Here is a 21,772-nt window from a genome sequence, read left to right on the forward strand (position 1 = left end):
TGGGAGTTTAAGAGCCCTGCCCAAATTCCTGATGCTCAGACCAATGAGAAATAAGAACTGAGGTGATCTGTTATAAGCAATAAATTGAGACAATTGTCCATGTCCCTTTCCTTCTTTTCTATTTTTCACCCTACCCATTCTATCCTCTGGAACTGTTTTGTCACTATTTCCTCCAGCACACTGTTTGCAAAAGTTTCAGGTTCAATTCTTTTCCTTAACTGCCAACTTTACAGATTGCAGAACAGTCAGGACATACTGCTTATTAGATATTTTAAAAAGGTATGTAGAGGACCTGTAGAAATCAGTGGAAAGTTGGCATCATGACTCTTAGGCAGAAAAGGGTAAGAAGCATGATGCCTTTCTGCAGTATCTACTGATCTCCTTACCACATCATGTCACAGCAATTCCATGGTTTCCTTGGGTTCATCCAGTTTTCTGTATTGCCTCACAGCTAGATGGACACTGTAGAAAGTATTGCCAATGGAAGCTACACTCTGAACAGAAACATACAAATGTCATTTTTTTCTTTTAACACTATTTCTATTAAGATATAATTGACAGCAAGAAACCATACATACTAAAAATGTTTGATTACTTTGACATAAATTCAGCAGTAAAACTTTTACCACAATCAAGTAAATAAACACTTATCCCTCCCAGAAGTGTCTTCATGCCCTTCTATAATTCCCCTCCAGGTACCCACTGATACACTTTCTGTCACTATATATCAGTTTCACTTTCTAGGATTCTACAAAAGTTGAGTATACAATTTAAATATGGCTCCTTTCACTCAGCATATTTGAAATTAATTCACAGTGTAGCTACTCAGGATGCTACATTCTACTGTATGGCCATATCACAGTTTCTCTACTTACCTGCTAATGGACATTTACATTGTTTTCAGGATTTTACTATTACAAATAAAGCTGTCATAAATATTCATGCATAAGCCTTTATGTGAACTTATATCTTCATTCCCTTCATCATATGCTTTCTGAACATCGCAATACCTAGGAAGTGAATGGCTGATCATATGGCAGATCTGTGCTTTGATTTCTGAAAAAAAAAAAAAACTGCCAAACCATCTTCTAAAATCATCAAGCCATTTTACAGTTCCACCAACAGTGAGTTCCCATTACTCCATATCCTCACTGAAACTGGTACCACAATTTTCAATTTTGCCATTCTAATGAAAGTACAGTGGCATATTGTGATTTTAATTTACATTAAATCCTAACTGAATGTAGATAATATTTTTAATTATTTCAAATATCTTCAAACTATGAATTCTAATATGTATAATTTCCTTCATATATAGAACCAACAAATTTTCTCAAGTTTTCTAGAGAAAAATAAAATCTTTTCTAAATGCCAGGCTTTCAAAGCAAATTTTTAAGAAGCTAGATTTCCATCAGGAGGTTAATCACAGTATCCATATAAAGAACTTACTTTCTAAAATCCCTCTACAGTGGTAGGCAGGCTAATTAAGTCTCCAGCTGACTTAACATTGGCTTTAAGGTGGTTTACTACAGAAGTCAACAGAGAAAAACAAATAATGAAAACAGAACTTGTAGACATGTTTCCTTCACAAACTACATGGCTGATCTATGAAGTCAAAGTACCCTTTCAGTTCTCAGAAGTAAAGAACTCAACATACCTAGGAGAGAGTTGAGATTCAGGAGGCAGCAATAATACCCCTTCTTCCTCTTCTCAATTTAAAACGGCCAAAGGGGGAAAGAAAATTTATTTTCTTTATACTAGTCCTGGCAGTTATAAGGTCTAAAAATTTAAATTATCCAAACGATGCAGTGATTACACACAATCCTTCAATAGTTAGACAAGAAGAAAACTAAAGATCAAGGACCACTTCAAGGGTTCGCTTTGGTAAAATATAACATCCTCAGTTATTTAACTGATTTTTGTTCCAGTCCATGTGGGAACATGTTTTATTAAATAAATGTCCATCATTATAAAATATAGTCTATAGGAACTATACCTCGACAATTTAAACAACACTTTCAACTACTTAGGAATTTGGTTTTGGTTTAATAATGTGATTAATATTAAAAACTTAGTAACTCTTCCAAAGCACTACTTTGTTCCCTGAAGTGGTTCAATAAATACCACTGAATCAATGAATGTATTAAAATAAGAACTGAATCAAAATTAAAAGTGGCTTTCTTCCTGCTACACAGAGATAGAATTCTAAATAGCTGAACTTATCTGGCATGGAGACTGGGGAAAATTTTACGACATTCAATTTCAGGCTGCAGAGATAATATTCTAACAAGGTTTCCTGAGTAGCTCAAAACACTTTTGAAAAAATTTTCAATCCAAACTGCTTTCCTATTTCAAGTTCTAGGATGAGAATACAGATCTACCAATAGCAATGATATCAAGAATGGGCTTGTAGAGTAACCACTGCTGTCTCTGGGCACTGCTATAGGCCAAGAAGTGTGGCAGGCACCAGAGTGATTAGCAGAACCAAATACCAAATCATTCCTTTAATAGATGCTTGAACATCATCTCTGTGCCAAACACTGTTGAAAACTCTGAGGACACAGTGGCAAATAAGATCATAGAGTTCTGCTCTAATGGAGTTTTCATCCCAGCAGAAGGTAAAAGGAAAAACAAGGGAATCAGAAAGTACTAAGTACTATGTAAAGGAAGTTAAACAGAGCTCCTGGAGTGAGCAGCAGCTTGGTCTGGATAAGGGAGTCCAGTGAAGAACTTGGGAACTTAGGAATTCAAATTCTCATTTCCTTCTTTTCCCTTAGAACAGGTAAGTTCATAGACTTGACTATTTTTTTATTCACTTTTAATACACACATATTTATTAAGTCCTATTACATACTCCCAGTGAATAACACAGATGTCAGGGATCTTATGGTGCTTATGCTTCAGTGCAAGGAGATAAATGATTATATTAAGTAAAATATCAGATGGTAGACAGCATTAGAAGAAATTAAAATAAGGTGTCCTGGTAAGAGTGACTGAATAGATACTTTGGATGAAAGTAAGAGAAGGTCTCTATAGAAGGAATTTAAATTAAAATTAAATGACAAACAGATATTAATCATACAAAGATTGGATGAAGTACACTTTAGGGTAGAGGGAACTGCTAGATAAATGGTCCCATTACAGGAAAGAGCTTGACATATTAAAGAATATAAAAAGTTCAGGTGGCAGGATAAATAATGTTTGTTGGGTTCACTGGCGTGGGGGACATGAAACCAAAGATGCGGAAAGGGCCAGAACAGGTAGGGTTTTGTAAATAGGAACAAAGATATGGATTGTAATTGAGGCTGAGACAGGAAGAGGTATAAGCAGAATCATTATGTGACTGGATATAACTTGTAGGAAGATGACTTACTGCTCTTCTGTAGACATATAAAACCAGGAAGAAAGCAATTGGAGTAGTCTAGTAAGAGAAAATGGTGGTTTGAACTTCAGTGGTAGCAGAGGAAGTTGCAGAAGTTGTGACTGATGTGATTTGCTGGGAACAGGTGAGAGAAGGAATTAAGAAAAAACTACCTCAAGAAGCTGAGAGAGAAGTCACATTAAAGACTGATTAAGCAACTTTGCTGAAAGAAAGTTAAGTTTTATATTAAAAAAGCAGGCATTCTTTCTAAAGTTAGAAAGAGGACAGTGGCATTGGGGAATGGATAGGGAATAACAGTATGAATAGGCTCAGGGGTACTTTTTCTTCATAGTACTTCTCAAGGTGATGACTTCTTTGTGTGATTATTTGATTAAGGTTTCTCTCCTCCACAAGACTGTAAGTTTCATGTGATCAAGTACCATGTCTGCTCATCTTCCAGGGTACGCTTGTCACAAAGACATGGACTCGATAAGCATTTACTAAATAATAAATGACTTAGAGCAAAATATCTGTGTCTGTGATGAACACTGAGATGGTTAGTCCAAGCAGAATAGGGGAGAGGCCAGGAGGCAGGAGATAAGGTTAGGTAAGTAGTTAACTTATTTTTCTCATCAATAATGTATGCATAACAACAAACTACTGATGAACAACCATATCAGAGGAATGTGTGATGGTTCTAATATATGTTTATAAATTCTTCGATAGTCTTCTCTTCCCTTCCCCTGGAGTGTGTCCTGGACTAAAATGACTTTGCTTTAGTGAACAGGAATAAAATGGAAGTGAGAGTCAGCAGCTTTGAAAAACTGGTTATACATAAAAGGCATTTTATTGCTTCCTCTTGCTTGCTTGGATCAGCTCATTCTGGAATGCTAGCTGCCATATTGTGAGGACATAGAAACATCCCCCAGGTTGAAGTCCACATTGGGAGGAACTGAGAACTCTTGCAGATGCTCACCCTCTTACCCTAGTTAGGCCTCATATGTTGAAGCCCTGGCTGATATCTTCACTGCAACCTTAGAGATGGTAGTCAAAACCACTCTGCTAACTACTCTCCAATTCCTGGCTACAGAAATTCTGAGATAACAAGTGTTTGTAGTTTTAAGCCACTAAATTTTGGGATAACATGTAAATCCGCAACAGATGACTAATACAGGTCATGAGGATTGAATCACATATGTAACTAAAGCATAGTATCTGGTACAAACACAACATCAAATCACCAACTGTTCTTTAGTAGTACAATTTAATGAGCACCTAGGTAATTCCCCATAAGTGTTCCAAAATATTTCAGACCACTCATCAACATCCTAACTCTAAAGGTGAGAAACAGCCCACAGAGAGATTCTCAGCAAGCTATAAACTTCTATAGAGTAGCAATTACATTAAGAAGATTTTCACCCAGGCCTTTAAGAAGACATGAATAATATTAGAATTTGAAAAAGATGTAAGGAAAAAGGCATTCTCAAGCACTGTTCATGGGAGTATAAATTGGAAAAGGTGTGTTAAAGAGTTATCAAGGAATATCTTCCAAAATTTGAAATGTTTATATCTTTTATTTAGCAATTTCATTTCTAGAATTCTATCCTGAATATTATTGCTTATTTATTCAAAGATATATGCACAAGGATGTAAGGACTTCCTTATATGTAATAGCAAAGCACTAGAAACCAACTAAACCTCTATCACTAAAGATGTATGTAGATACATCCATTGAACAAAGCAAGCTAGTAGACCAACACATATCAAGACCCATTTATTCATTTCATACATACATGCTAACTCATAAGCAAATACATATTAAAATCTATTATGGTTTTCTAAATACCCACACAAGACAAATGGAAAGATGCAGTTCATATTATTGATAGTGAACAAAATACAGGGGCAGGGAACACAAATATGTGTGTGTGTGTGTGTGTGTGTGTGTAATGTAGTGATGATGAGAGAGAGAGAGAAAGAAACAGATCTGGGTACAAACAGATGGGGACTGAAGTAGAGTGTCTGTATAGGAGTTCTATATGTTTTTATTATTTAAATCTTATATAAGTATATATATTCATATATTATTTATGAAAGATTTGAAAAAGACAAAAGATGAAAAAAAATACACACACATGAAAAAGATACCACATAACTTTGGAAGGGGTTGAATGAGTCTCCTCAACTGCCCTTTCTTCCATGCCCTGTATTGGACCTTCTGAGATGATCTGAGCATGTCCAACCATAAAACAGAAGAACAGATTCCTCCTCCAAGTATGTTTTACTCAGTGCTCCATAGGATGTACATAGTTGGCTCAAAACCAATTTGATGGGTAAAAACAGTTATTCCAAATGCCCTATCAATTATGTGATTACCTTTTGACCATCAAAATGAATAAATACCTTCCATGACACTGGCTTCTAAAAGAACAACCAATTTCTCTGGGTAGTGATCTAGGTAGAAACTACAGTCCCAGATCTACAACATCCTGAACTATAGGCAGAACTAGTCAGAAGTAACTCAGGATGATAATGGCCTCACAAAACACCAGTGTGATTATTTGGCAGGTGTCATTTCACCCAAAACCAGAGAAGTAGCTAGAAGTCAATGCAGGTAGAATTAGGTGAGGTATTGTTTCCCCTTTCTCCATACCACAAACATTCTAGGCCTAGGGTTTCAGTTGCATCACTGAAAGAATATGCTCTGAAGAGTTGACCATTCACTCTACAGTTACTTAACAAATTTACAACTTATTACTCACTTAAAAGACCTGGATTGGGATTGGGGTTAGGTTAGGGCTTAGTGGTAGAGTGCTTGCCTGGCACATGTGAGGCACTGGATTCGATCCTCAGCAACACATAAAATAATTAAATAAAATAAAGGTATTGTCCATGGGCTGGGGATATAGCTCAGTTGGCAGAGTGCTTGCCTTGCAAGCACAAGGCCCTGAGTTCTATCCCTAGCACTGCAGGGAAAAAAAGGAAGTACTGTCCATCTACAACTACAAAAACAAACAAACAAAAAACAAAACAAAACCTTGAATAACACATCACACATTCTCAGTCACTGAGACTCAGCTGTATTCCTGTAAACTACAAGGTTGTATTCCATTTTATAGTCTTCCTTTCTTCAGGGGACTAATGCCAAAATATCTGGAAAACTATAGCAAAGCTATGTGTGTACCTGGACAGGAGAGATGAAGTGCACCCTCCCATTACTATCCCTGAAACTGCCCTGGCTTCTAATAGGTGTATTCTAGAATGTGAGATTTGATCAAGCATTACAGAACTTATCACTAAGTCACATTTTGCAGTGTGAAAAGTCTAAAAAGTTGAATTAAATAGAAAGCATTAGGAAAAAATTCACACTTCAGCAAAAGATCAGTCATGACTTTCATGTATCCTACATGACTTTTCATAAGCAAAATTAAAATAGCCACTGCAGATCACTGGCTTAATAGATCACTTATATATATATTTTTGCTTTGGGGTTAAAATTGTGTTCTTTAAATACTAAGCAAATAGTTACTAAAACAGACAATCTTCAATGGTGAATGAGTGTGAGTAGAAACACTCCTAGCAGTACCCAATGTCTTCTTCATTTCAACTTTATCTATCCAAGCATCTACTGAATCCTGAAGTAGACATAAAGATGGGAGGCAGAATGGGAAATGGGAAAGAAGCTCTCAAGACTTATTTTGATGGTAGTGCTACTATACAGTTGTGTGATCTTCTGCAAACTACTTAACCTCTTTGATCCTTAGTTTTCTTACCAGTAAAATGGAGATACCACTTTCTACTTTATAGGGCTATAGAAACAAAGAAGAATCTCACAGGATGCAGTGCATCTCATAGTGGACTGCACAAAGAGAATACTCAATGAATGGCAGTCATCATTACCTGCTAACCTACCACCACCATCACCATCATTTTCATCACTTGCTTAAAACTCAAATACAGTTTTTAACCTTCTAGTGCAATTAGATATACATGTGAATAATGGTCTCACACACTCACATATTGTCTGAGATTAACCTTCAGGCACTCATACAATACCTTCACAGTGTCCTCTGACACTTATATAATATTCCCACTGAGGCATCTGACATACAAATAAGACTATCACTGTGACCTCTGACAGTCGGTTATATTCTCAGTGGGACTTCTGACACTGCATTATACCCACACTGTGGCTTCTGACACAGTAATATCCTCAATGGGGCCTCTGACACCATAAACACTCACTATGACCTCTTACATTCACTTAATAGCATCACTGTGGTCCTCTACTCCACATGATACCCTCAATGTGGCCTCTGACACTCACATAATATATTCACAGAGGCCTCTGAAGCTCATATAATATCCTCACCAGGGCCTCTGACACTCACCTTATACCTGCTATTTCACAGTGAGACTCACAGAACATCCTATGCCCTGAGAGTCACATCATATCCTCACATGTCCTCTGATACTCACATAGTACACACTGTGACCACCTTCACTTCACATGATACCCTCACAGTAGCTGCTGTCACTGACATAAGATCCTTGATGTGACCCTGACACTCACAAGACTACCCCACTTTTACTTCTGCACTTACCTAATATCCTAACTGTGGTCTATGACATGAATATAAACACTCCCTGTGACCCTGTGATACTCATATATAAACTCACTGTGGCCTCTGACACTCATTTAATACCCTACTGTGACCCTAAATTAACATCCTCAATGTGACCTCTGTTCACTCACATAAAACATCACTGTGATGTCTGTCACCCAGCTAATGGCCACACATGGCCTATTTAACTGATATACCCTCAGTGTGAACTCTGACAATCATATTATATCCTCACTGTGATCTCTGACATTCAAAAATACCTGATGTGGTACAGACACTTTCATTGATATTATCACTGGTGCCTCTGAATCTCACCTAATACCCTCACTATGGCATGTGACACATATATCCTCCCTGTGGGCTGATAGTAAACAAGTAGCCCCACATGTTTCTGACACTGACATACTGTCCTCACTGTGACCTTACACTCAAAGATAACCCTCAATGAGGTCTTCATTACATAATCCCCTCACTTTGGGCCTCTGGCATTCACAAAATATTCTAACTTGGCCTCTGACACTGACATAATTTCCTCCCTCCTTGACCTCTCACACTCAAATACTATTCTACTGTGACCTCTGAACATAGTATCTCCACAGAGGCCTCTGACATTCACAAAATATTCTCACTGGGGCCTCTGATACTCACCGTATACCTCACTTTTACATATGACACATAATATCCTCACTGTGACTCTGATAGTCATATAATATCCTCACTGTAACCTCTCACAGTCACAGAATAACTTCAGAGTGGCCTCTGACATTTATAAAATATTCTCACTGGACCTCTGACACATAATACCCTCCTGTTGCCTCTGACACTGAAATATATCCTCACTGTGGACTCTGACATTACAAATATCTACACTCACATAATATCTACACTATGGCCTCTCACACTTGCACAATAAATTCACTGTGACCTTTGACACGACATGATATATTTACTGTGAATTCTGACACTTGATGGTACTTTAACTGTGCTCACTGAGACTCACATAATACCTATCACTGTGGCCACGGACACATAATACCCTTACTTTGACTTCCGACTCACAGTAAAAACCTCATTGACTTCTGACACTGATGTCATATCCTCACTGTAAGTCTCAGACACTCCCATAATATCCTTCCAGGGTCTCTAACACTCAGCAAAATAACACAATGTGAGTTTTGACACTCACGTAATAACCTTACTGTGACCACTGACACTCACATAATATCCTCAGGGGTGACCTCTGACAATCATTTAATAACATCTGTGTGGCAACTCACAAAGATAATAATCCTCTCTGTGGTCTCTGACACTCATAAGATACCGTCTATTTGGCCAATGACACACAATACCTTATCTATGGCTTGTGACACACAATATCCTTACTTGGCTTCTATCATCACATAATATCCTCACTGTGATCTCTGACACTCAGGTAACCCCTCCATGTGATGGCTGATAATATTCACTATGACCTCTGACATTCACATAATACCATCAATGTGCTCTTGTAAACTCACATATTACCCTCACAGTGACCTCTGACACTGACAACATATCCTTCCTGTGATCTCTATCACTGAAAATAATACCATTGGTGTAAAATCGGCACAATCATAATACCCTCAATGTGCCCCTGACACTGACATAATATCCTGTTTTTATTTTCTGATACTCACAAATTTCCTCATTGTGGCCTCTGACATTCAATAGTATCCTCACATGGCTTCTGTCATGCACATAAACCCTAGTGTGACCACTGACAATAACCTCACTGTGAGTTCTGATACGATATTATATCCTTCCTGGGGTCTGTGATACTCACCTTATACCTCATTATGGCATGTGACACTCAGAATATCCTGTGACTCTGACAGTCACACTATATGTTGGTAGCCTGACATTCAAAAATATCCTCATTTGGTCACTGATACTGATATAATACCTCACACTGACCGTAACTCACTCTGACCTCTGACACTTAAATAATACCCTAATTGTGTTCTATGACACTAAGATGACATCCTCACTGTGATCTCTGACACTCACATAATAGCCTCACTGTGGCCTTGGACAATACATAATACCCTACGGTGGTACCTGACACTGACATAGATATTCTCACCTGACATCTGACACTCAAGAACACCTTCACTGTAACCAGCTGACACTTACATAATACCTTCAATGTGGTCTGTTACACTCACTTAATATCACTGTGATCTCTGACACTCACATAATATCCTCCCTGGCCTGTATCACTCACAGTAATACCCTGAGTGTGACCTCTGACATTGACACAGTACCCTCTGTGGCCTCTCTTACTCACATTATGTCCTCACTGTGATCTTCTGACACTCACATAAGACACTGGCTGATGTGGTCATGGACACTTTCATTTTATTCTCACTCGTGCTTCTGATACTCAACTAATACTCTCACTGTGGCATGTCACACTTACATAATATCCTCACTGTGAGACTGTTAGTCATATAATATCCTCACATGTCATTTGAAACTCACACAATGTCATCAGTGGTGACCTCTTACATTCACAATATACCCTCCCTATGGCCTCTGACACTCACAAAATATCCTCTCACTTGACCTATCACTGACAGAATATGCTCACTGTGACCTCTGACACTAATATTATACACTACTTTGACATCTGACATAGCCATAATATTCTGAATTGGCCTCTGAAATGTACATAATACCCTCACTGTGACCTCTGACACATACTTGAATGTGACCACTTGCACAAAATATCCTCCCTATGTTCTGTCACAGTCACCTTATATCTTCACTGACACTCGATACTCACTTAGAATCCTCACTGTGGCCTCTGACACTGCCTCTGGCACTCACATAGGATCCTCACTTTGGCCTCTGATTCGACATAACATCCTCATGCTGACCTCTGACACTCACATATTACATTCACTGTGACAGTCTGTCATAGCAATAATATAATAGAATTTATATATCATCTTGATATCAATAAAATTTACATCAATGAATCGACTATTGATGAAATGCTGCTGATGATCACATCTATGAAATGATCAGGAATCTACACTGATGTATCAATATCAATGATCTACAGTGATGAATCAATACTGACAATCTACAAAGAAGAACTGAATTTACATCAATGAATCTACATTATGTATTGATACTGAGATCTACAATGTTGAATCAATATTGACAATCTACAAAGAGTATAAATGGATTTCATCAATAAAGTGATATCAATCTACATTGATGAATCGATATCAATGAATATATCCTGATGATCTACTTTGATGAATCCACATCAATGCATCTACCTCTGTGAATCAATATTGATGAATGTACATATGAATGAATATTGATGATCTACATTGATGCATCAATACAGATGGATCTACAGTGAGTATTGATTGATATCAATGAATCTACATCAAGGTATTTATATCAACCTTTTACCTAGAAGAATGAAAACTGATGGGTCTACTTTGATGTATCAATGAATAACCAACAATGAATTGATATGGATAAATCAGTATCTTTGAATCTACATCGAGGAGTTAATGTCAATGAAACTGATGAATCTATATCAATGAATCCATATAATTGAAACCATGTAATTGATGGATCTATAATTATAAATTGATAGAGTTGAATCTACACAAATGAATCAGTATTCATGAATGATGAAACTATATCGAATATAAATACTGATAATCTATGTTGAATCAATATTGATTACTATTGATACATCAATATCTATGATCTATGTGATGTATCAATGTCAATGATCTACACTTGTAAACTGAAATCAATGTGTCTATTTTAATAAATCTGTGTTGATGAATCAATATCAATGAATTACACTGATGATCTACTTAGATGAATACATCAAATCAATATCAATGAAGTACACTGATATAGATATCAATGTTCTACACTTATGAATCAGTATCAAGGATCTACATAGTTGAATTATATTGATGAATCTACATCAAATATATTGATATTGATATATCTACAGAGTATAATTGATATCAATGGATCTACACAATGAATTGGTATCAATGAATCATATCAAAGAATGTACATCTATAAATCAATACTGAAGAATCTACATTGGTGTATTGATATCAATGATCTACACTGATGAATTGATGTAGATGATTGAGTTTAGTGAATAGATATCAATAATCGACAATGATGAATCTATATCAATGATTTATATCAATGATTGAATGTCAATGATCCACCTCAATGAATCTATATTTATGAATCAATATCAATGAATCTACATTGATATTGATGAACCTACACTGATAATCTACTTCAATGAATCAGCATCAATGCATTTACATCAATGAATATATACAGATGATTAATGATGTCATTGATTGACATCAATGAAACAAGATCACTGATTTTCATGGAGGCATGGATATCAATGAACTAACGTTGATGACTCAGTCTCAATGCATCTACTTTGATGAATTTATATTGTTGAATTCACATTGAAAAAGTACTTGGATAAATCTATATGGGTGCATCTACATCAGAATCAATATCGATATTAAGATTAATGATACTGATGATCAACACTGATGAATTGATATTGATGCTCTACAAGATGCATTGATATCAATAATCTACATTCATGAATGGATCATGATGATGCACACTCTTTAATCTATATTGATAATTCAGTATTGATGAGTCTATATTGATGAAGCAATATCAGTACATCTACATCAATGAATCATATAGCAAAATTCATAATGATGAATCTGCATCTATGAAATGATACCAATGAATCTACACCAATGAATTGATGTAGATGAATCTAGAGTAAGAGTCAATATTGATGAATCGATCTATGAATCTAAAGCACAAGAACCAATGGTGAATGGTAGGAAAAAATTCTAAAAGTACAAAATTTCAAAAACCACTTCAATTTCCTTGACAATGCAATCCTTTAAAAAAAATTCTAGGGACTTCTGTAAGATTATTAGAGAGCCCAGCAACTCATGGATTTTTGACATCCAATTAGAATGTGTGGGGGCTAGTGCATTCAGCAAAGTTTCAAAACTCCAAACTTCCCAACTCTCATTAGCCTATGAACCCTGACTATGGCTAGCAGCCTGCAGCCCAGCACTGGTTCACACCTATTGTGCCCTGTAGTGAAGGAACACAAAACACTATCTTCTAAAGAAGCAACAATTGAAACAAACTACCTCCAGGTCACTTGGAAACACGCAAGTCTTGATTCACAGATAGGAATCTTCTTTCTTCAGACATAAAGGATTATTATTTTATCCATGAAAATTTACTAGAATACCACACTACAAATACTAAGTTCCAATAAAAATGTATTAAAAGAACAAATGAGAAAATTGTATGAGTGGTGTTCCTGTTAAGAAAACCATGCCAAACTACATCTTTGGGTCTCCAAACATTTGATTCTATTGCATACACATAAATCATACTATGCCAGAGTTCAGCAGTGAAGGGAGAGAAGTGATCAAGGTCACTGAGGAAAACTGGTGTTTCAGAGAACTTGGGAAGGTGCAATGGAAACAGGCCTGCTTGCTTTAAGTTAAGAACACTTTCAATCAGCAAAGGAAGGGAAATCTCATGATCAGATCTCTAGAATGCGAAAAAGCAATAGCTCTTGTGAGTCCTAGATCTGCTCCTACTGGATACATGACTGTTCCTTGGGCTACAGATTTCTTAACAGGAAATAAAGATTGAAACAAATAAAGTTTGAGGTGACTGTTGTTGGACCAATGTCCTCCAAATCATATTCCTACTTCCAAAATTCTAGAAGGCTGCCTGCTGTATGATTTCACCTCTAAGTTGGTATCAGAGCACATCTTCTCAAAGGCCAGCATGGGCATGAATCTCCTGCAAAGCTGGACAAACCAGAGACCTATGCGAGATAGTCTGAAATAGAGAGAGGGCCACAAATTTGCATTTCTAACAAGATTGTCCAAGGGCAAACTATTCTTGAACTGAAAGGGCCTCAAGTGCTTTGGGCCTGGGTGCTAAGGACTCTACAATCTCTGAAGTTGGTCACAATGCTCCCTAGAAACCCTCAGGAAGACAACTTCTTTCCAAGGAATGCAATAGACTCTGAACTTTCCCACAACTGGTCCTCACACACTGATGGGATGTGGTTTTCCAAAGAAGACAAAATCAGGCAAAGAGGTGAAGGTGCTGAGGGAGATATGATTCCAGTACTGCAAGTGAGGGTGAGCTTTATCAACAGCCCATTCTCTCACCAGAGACAGCCTGTGTCCTCCAGGGTACTGAAGAAAGAAGTGACTGGTGAGTGAACCTACAGCTCTACCATAGGAGCCTGTGCTGAAAAAGCTGCCACAGGAAGTTTTTCCTGCTATAGAAAGAAATGGTGCAGTCCAGATTTCAGCAGAGAAGGCCCCCAGTCCAGGGAGGAAAAGGGTGGCTACTGGGGCAGGCACAGGGCGGTGCAGAAGGACGGTGATGCTGAGACTGCATTTTCCCTGTTCCTACCTAGGGGAACATTGGTGCCTGGGGAACAGCACCAGAGAAAAGGGAGAGTCACGGGCAAACAGAACATGGTCAGTGCAGTCATATTTAGGTAAGAACAGGGGGGCGTGAATATTTAGGTGGAGGGGTGGGTTGAATCCCTGCTTGGGGGTATAGAAAAGCAAGCACATGAATGAAATATGAATCCAGAGGATGACTTGCCCATCCGAGTACCCTCTACCTTCCACAAAACACAGGTCTCATAGCGGGGCTTTTTTAAGAAGACTGAGGTGGACAAGATATGTTCAAGTTCTTTAGGAATTTAGGACATTTAAAACAGTTCTAGGCATAACAAAAGGGAGATCTGACCTAAAGGAAAAGCCAGAGTGGGTGAAGGATTCTCATTCTCATCTCAGGGATGGGGATGATGAGGCAGGAGGATCTACAGTTCAAAGAGAGCCTCAGCAAATTAGCAAGATCCTAAGTGACTTTGACAGACCCTGTCTGTAAATATAAATAGAAAATGGGCAAGATATGGCTCAGTGGATAAATGCCCTGGGGATCAACAATGTAGTACCTAAAAAAAAAAAAAAAAAAAAAAAAAAAAAAACAAAGAAAGAAAAGAAAGAAAATGTTAGCAAATGTTCAGCCCTCCTGATGTGTTTTCTGCAATTCTCATCAGGAATCATGGCACTAAGATTAGCTTCCAGAATGTCACTTCATTGTACATTCCAACATTGCACTTCCAATTGAAATCCTGCTACCCTGGTTCTGATAATTCTCAATTAAATGACTGTGTTCACTATGCTCCTTGTGCAGTGACAGAAAACATTTGACAACTACAACATGCAAAGTGGGGAAGAGCTGGTATCCCTCTAACTTTGGATTCAAAGTCCTGGATATCCCAGGTCTGGTAGGAGATTGTCCCTTGCTTTCTCTTCCCTGCAGGTCTTTCTGAGCATTGGGTGCCAATGGTCCACTTAGTACATGATGTGACATGCTGGCTGCTCTCCAGATACCTCCTGATGTCACAGACAGCCTGATGAAAACACTGAAGTCACTGAGCCTGGGCAAGCAGAGAAGCCTCGGACTGACCATTTCAGAAAAGACACAAGACAGGCACATTAGCTGTGATAGCCTGAGGGAAAATAAAGGGACCAAGCCCCAAAGGAATGTGCTTTTCAAAAAAGATGACCTCAAATTCTTAACACACTGGAAGTGGAGCATGGGTGTGTTGGGGCAGACAATCTGGCCTACACACAATCTCCCTCATTCTGGTGATGTCTGGGACCTCTCTGAAGACCCTCATGACCACTATCCTTCATGGTCACTAGAAGGAGCAGTCTGTGGTTGACAGTACCAGGCATGCTAGACACCTTTAACCAAGAACCATGCTGCAGGTCCTGAGGTACCACAGGACCAATGGATCCAGGAGCTACTGAGGGCAGCAGAAGGACACAAGGAATACAAAGTTAAGCACCAGCCCCAGTTGAACTGCCCTCCCTCATGTCACTGTGCGCTGGCAGGCAGAGGAGCCTCTGGGACAGGGGGATTCAGAAAATTCAAGACAGGTCCATGAGCTGTGTGGTGTGAGGGAAGATGAAGGAACTGAGATCAGAGGGCTTTGTGCTTTTCAACAAAGGCCACCACAACTGGAGGATGGATGTGTTGGGGGGCACCGCCCATCTGGCCAATGGGCTCTCTGGCTCCTTCTAGGGCCTTGGACCCCACCAACTCCTGCCTGTCAGCACGATCCTCCTCAGCTACTAGGTGGCACAGCCCATGCTTGTCAGAACCAGGAATGAGGGGTGCCTTGAAACCCACAAGGATTGTAGGCACTGTGCACCCCATAGATCCTATGGATCCCACAGGGCCAAGGCCAGAGGGAGCATGGGAGGATCACCCAATTTAGCACTAGCTCCAGCGGCATTGCCTCTGGTGCTGCTCCTCCAAACACCAAACACGGGTTCACTCAAGGTTTGCCTAGTCAGGGAACTGGCCTAGGACCCTAGCAGCCACAAGCAGTACTGTGTGTTGATATATGAGAGCATGGAGCATCCCATGTGTGGGGGAAGCTTCAGATTGAAAACATCATGCACAGTCTGGAGTGGTGCCCCTCCTTTACTGGAAAGCCCATTCTGGTGACAGCTGTAAACTTTGAATGGAGGCAAAGGGGAGATGGGTGGAGGCTGTGCTCCCTAGCCAGGGTAGGAGGGAGTGTGTCACTGAGCATAGGTGAGAAGGGAAGGAGAGAGGGAGCAAGCCAGGATCCCAGCTGTGCACCTGCTGCAAAAGCCAGGATCCCCTGCAGATGCTGCTTCTGCCCTACAACCACACCCTGCCCAGTTACTGTTTGCTGACATTTCCATTACTCTGCAGTCCATTACTCTGACTAATAGATGCAGATACAACTCACCAATTTGCCTTAACATAATGATCTTCCCTCTTGGCATGACTCTAGACTTTCAGAAACAGAGCCCTCTCTCCCAGTGACAAGGGATCTGGTAGGTGACTGTGGCAGAAAGAGGATCTCATGGAGTGTCACAGGCCCTAGCACAGAGATGCTAAAAAAAACATTTGTGAGGTGATTGCAACCAGTGCCTGAGAGTGAAATGATGTGCACATTCATGCATTTTTTAAAGTCAACTTTACACATGCAATTTACTCAAAGGCAGGACATGTATGATGATTCAAGGCCTACTATTCAAAGCAGAAGAGCTAAAACCTCAACTCTAGAGCAGTCCCAACATAAAGGTTTTGAAACTGAAAAGTTATTTTCTTTTAACAGACATTGAACAAAAATTGTAAGATTTAACACCTCCTGAATAATACCAGTATATTCCTCAGTTTTAAGGTTATGTAGCTAGTATTAAATGGGCAATGAGATGAATTTAAGCAAATTAAGACCTGACAGTAATTTGATATTCAAAGGTCCTAAATGCACTTGCAACTTTGGACTCCATCTTTATGACTGCATTGGACTGAAGATTTCACAAGGTCTGCCTCTGCTGTGATAGAACATAACTACAATTGAAGACACTTCTTAGACAATGACACCAAACTCCAAGAATTGAATTCAAACAATAATTTTGAAGGGCAGCATACATTGATGCCTTTCAAAATAAATAGGTCTCCCCATCAATAAATACTTAAATAGAATAAAAGTCTACTTCAAATCTAGATTCTACCATGAAAGTATTGGAACAGAAAAGTCTTACTCAACAATAAGCATGTTGTGACAGTTACTCACCCCAAAATCATATCAGATAGAATTTGTATATGCAACTTTAACTATTATCAATGAATTGCTCACATCCAACTTAAAGGTGTCCCATCCCTGAAGATTTTGATATTTTATTTAAACATAAATTTTTGAATAATGCATTCATGTTTGATGCCTTTACCTAAGGAACCCAATCTCAAATTTTCATAGAATCCCTTAGAAGCATAAACACTGACTCCTACTTCCCAATGTATACATTATGCCTGTCAAGTTTTGTTTAAAGGTTTGAAATGCCACTAAATATTCAAAATTCTGGTGATTGCTGGTACACAGGTACATGGAAGCCATGTGTATCAACAACTACTATTGCTGCAGAGATACAACAGGTCAAACTGAGATAGGATTCACAACCAACTCACTCATTTCCACAGAAGTTTTAATCTTGCTAAGTTAAAGCACAAGAGATGGAGAAAATAGAGTGTGAAGGAAAATCTCTGACTTATCATGACCCCTAGTTTTCCCTGCTGAGATTGAGGTTGAGTTCCATCCTGCCCACCTGGATCTGGCCACATAATTTGCATACAGTCATGGGTCTTCCCCACAAGGCTACTTGCCAAAACCAGTGCAGCTGATACTAGAAATGTCGTGCCACACACAGCTTGAGAACTTCCTTTCTTCTTCACCAATTGACTGAATAACATGCCTCTTCAGCTCTTTCATGGGAATGATGTTATCAGTTTTTGAGAGTTGCGCCTCCCAGAAGAATGCCTGAAGCTAGGGAACACAAGGGAACTGGAGGAATACTAGGGACTCGAACCCCAGCTGCCTGCTGAAAGCACTCATTGAAAGGATGCTTCCATTTTTTTTTTTTGGGTGCTGGGGATCGAACCCAGGTCCTTATGCTTACAAAGCAAGCACTCTACTGATTGAGCTATCTCCCCAACTCCCGGATGCTTCCATTTGAATCCTCTTCCATTGCCAAGCACATTCTATCAGTATGATTCAAAAGAGTAGAAAATGTTGAAAAGCATTGGATGTTGGGAATGACTGAGAGGGCATGTGATTGCATCCCCTTCTCATTTGACTTCCTTGAAGCACTTTGCACAAAAGCCTCATAGTCAAACTCCATCACTACAATATACATTTATTGTTTCTAAGGTGAAAGTCATACTGCCACAAGTTTAGTTACCATTGAAGACAGACAGACCTGGGGTGTGTGACTACAGAAAACCTTGTCCCGTCCTTTAAAGAAAAGATTTGTGGATGGCATCTTATAAAAATAAGGCTAAGTGATCCGGGGTGATTGGAGAAGCAGGGTCCTCTTGGATGCAATAAATTTCAGCTCATTCCTACTTAAGAAGACTCTTGGAATAATTGAAATACTAAGCTCCTGCCCTTCAGAGAAAAAAAATTCATGTATGACACTCTCTCCCACCTTCTGGATATTTGCCACCAAAAAGTTTACACACAATGTTCTGACCTGAATACAAAGGCCAGTTTGGAGGTTCTTACCTGTCATCTCAGGGACTGGAGAGGCTTACCTGTCATCTCAGGGACTGGAGAGGCTGAGGCAGGAGAACATCTAGTTCAAAGTTAGTCTCAGCAAATTATAAAGGCCCTTAACAACTTAGCCAGACACTCTCTGAAAATATGAATGTAAATTGGCAAATGATATGGCTCATGGATAAGTGCCTCATGGATGAAACTTGTTTACAAAAAAAGTGAGAAACAAGAAAGGAACACAGAAAAACATGCTCACCAGACATTCAGCCTTCCTGTTGTGCTGTTTCCTGCAACTCCCATGAGGAGTCATGGCACCAAGATTAGCTTCCAAAATGTTAATTCATACAATAACAATATGCCAGCATCCACTTCCACTTAAAACCCATTTATCCTGGTTTTGATTCTTCCAATGAAATGATATCATTCCCTATGCTCCTGTGAAGAGATGGCAAACACATGAGAGTTGCAATTTTCAAAGTGAAAAACGCTGGTGTCAGTCTAATTTGGATACAAATACCAGGAGATTCCTGGATCTTCTAGGAGACTGCACTTCATCTTTCTTCCATGCAAGACATTCTGGGTCTTGGGTCCAAGGATCCTGCTTAGTACCTGCTATGACAATCTGGGCACTCTGATGTCACAGAGGGGCTTATGGCACAATAATGTTGATTTGTTCTGGCAGACAGAGGAGCTTCTGGGACAGTGTATTCAGAGATTCAAGACAGGCACATGAGCTTGGTGGTGTGAGGGAAAAAGGAACTGAGAACCAGGGCTGTGTGCTTTTCAACAAATGCCATGCCAATCTTTCAACTGCAGGAAGTGGAGGGTTGGCGTGTGAGGGCATAGGCCCTCTGGCCAACGGGCTGTCTGGCTACTTCCCTGGTCTTGGATCCCACTTACTAAGGCCTGCCAGCATGACACAGCTCAAACAGGAGGTGACACAGCACATGCTTGTCAGCACCAGGCAAGAAAGGTGTCTTGAAAACTTCAAGGAGTTACAGGCACAGTGGGCACCAGAGGTCCTATGGATCACAGAGGGCCATAGGGCAGCAGGAGCACAGAAGGATCACCAACTTAGCACTGGGTCCAGTAGCATTACAGTATGGCACTGCTCTTTCGGCCTGGGGTCAATCGAGGTTTGCCAAACCAGAGAACTGGCCTAGGACTCATCAGCAAAAACCAGTGCTGCCTGTTGATATATGAATGTGTGTACATCCCATGTGTGTCAGTGAAAACTTGAGATTGAAATTATCATGCACAGTATGGCGTGGTGCCTATACTTTCATGAAAAGTCGATTCAGGTGACAGATGGATCCATTGAAGAATGGAGGAAAAGGGAAGGTAGGAGGAGGCTGTGCTCCCTAGAGAGGGTCAGAGGGGTGTGTGTCATGAGCGTGGGTGAGGAAGGTAAGGAGAGAGGGAGCAAGCCAGCATCTTATGCTGTGAACCTGTTGCAAAAGCCAGGATCCCCTGCAGTTGCTGTTTCTGTCCTTCAACCAGTCCCTTCCCAGTAACTGTTTGCTGACATTTCCAAAGTTTCCTTCTCTAACTATTAGATGCAGGCATCTTACCAATTTTCCTTAACACATGATATATACTCTTGGAATGACTCTAGTCTTTCAAAGACAGGGTCCTCAGTCCCAGTGCCAGGGATCCTGTAGCCCAAAGTGGAGCAAGGAAATCTAATTGGGGTGTGTGTCACAGACCCTGGCATATAGATGCTCAAAAATGTTTGGAGGAGATTGAAATGAGTGTCTGAGACTGAAGTGATGAGCACAATTATCCATTTCCTAAAGTATTTTACACCTACAATTTACTGAAAGTCAGGACAGTAGGATGATTCAAGACCTATATTCAAAAACAGAAGCTAAAGTCTCATCTGTAGAGAAGTCTGACAGAAAGTTTTGAAACTGGAAAGCTAATTTTTTTAACTGGCATTGGACAAAAATGGTAAGATTTAAGATCTCCTGAATAATACCAGGAGATTTCTCAAGTTTCAGGGTAACATAAGCAGAGTACTAAAGGGGCAAAGATGTGTTTAAGCAAAGATAAGACCTAACAATAAGTTGATGTTCAAAAATTCCTAAATGCACTTGATGGTTCTGTGCTCCATTTTTATGACTGCAATGAATTGCAGAATTCACAAGGGCTGACACTGCTTTGAAGGTACATAACCTAAAATCAAAAAGACTACTTACACACTGGCACTCCCCCTAAGCACTGGATTTACACAAGTGAAAAATATGAAATAAGTAAGAATGATGCCTCTCTAAATAAATAGAGCACCCCCCATCAATAAACACTCAAAAGAATAAAGTCCACTTCAAGGCAAAATGTATGTGTACCCTGAAGGTACTGGAACAGAAAAGTTTACACCACACTAAGCATGTTGTGATAGTCACACCCAGAATCATATCTTGAAGCATTTGTATATGTATTTGTTGCATATACAAATAATGACCAATATTTGCATTTACCAATAAATGACCTAATCAAATGGAAAGGAGTCACATTCCTAAAATTTTGACACCGTTGATTTAAATATGA

The 21,772-nt window shown here is 39.3% G+C and overlaps 1 protein-coding gene across 1 annotated transcript in view; it reads left to right on the forward strand.

Annotated features, from left to right (window-relative positions):
• Positions 1 to 20,487: 20,487 nt before the first annotated feature.
• The window catches only part of LOC124973713 (ral guanine nucleotide dissociation stimulator-like), a 9,338-nt gene continuing 8,053 nt past the window's right edge, over positions 20,488 to 21,772 (forward strand). The window contains exon 1 of the mRNA XM_047537474.1: positions 20,488 to 20,566. Within this exon, the coding sequence (XP_047393430.1) occupies positions 20,488 to 20,566 (79 nt within the window). The remainder of the gene's footprint in view (positions 20,567 to 21,772) is intronic.

Source organism: Sciurus carolinensis, unplaced genomic scaffold (genome assembly GCF_902686445.1).
Source record: "Sciurus carolinensis unplaced genomic scaffold, mSciCar1.2, whole genome shotgun sequence".
NCBI classification, from domain to species: Eukaryota; Metazoa; Chordata; class Mammalia; order Rodentia; family Sciuridae; genus Sciurus; species Sciurus carolinensis.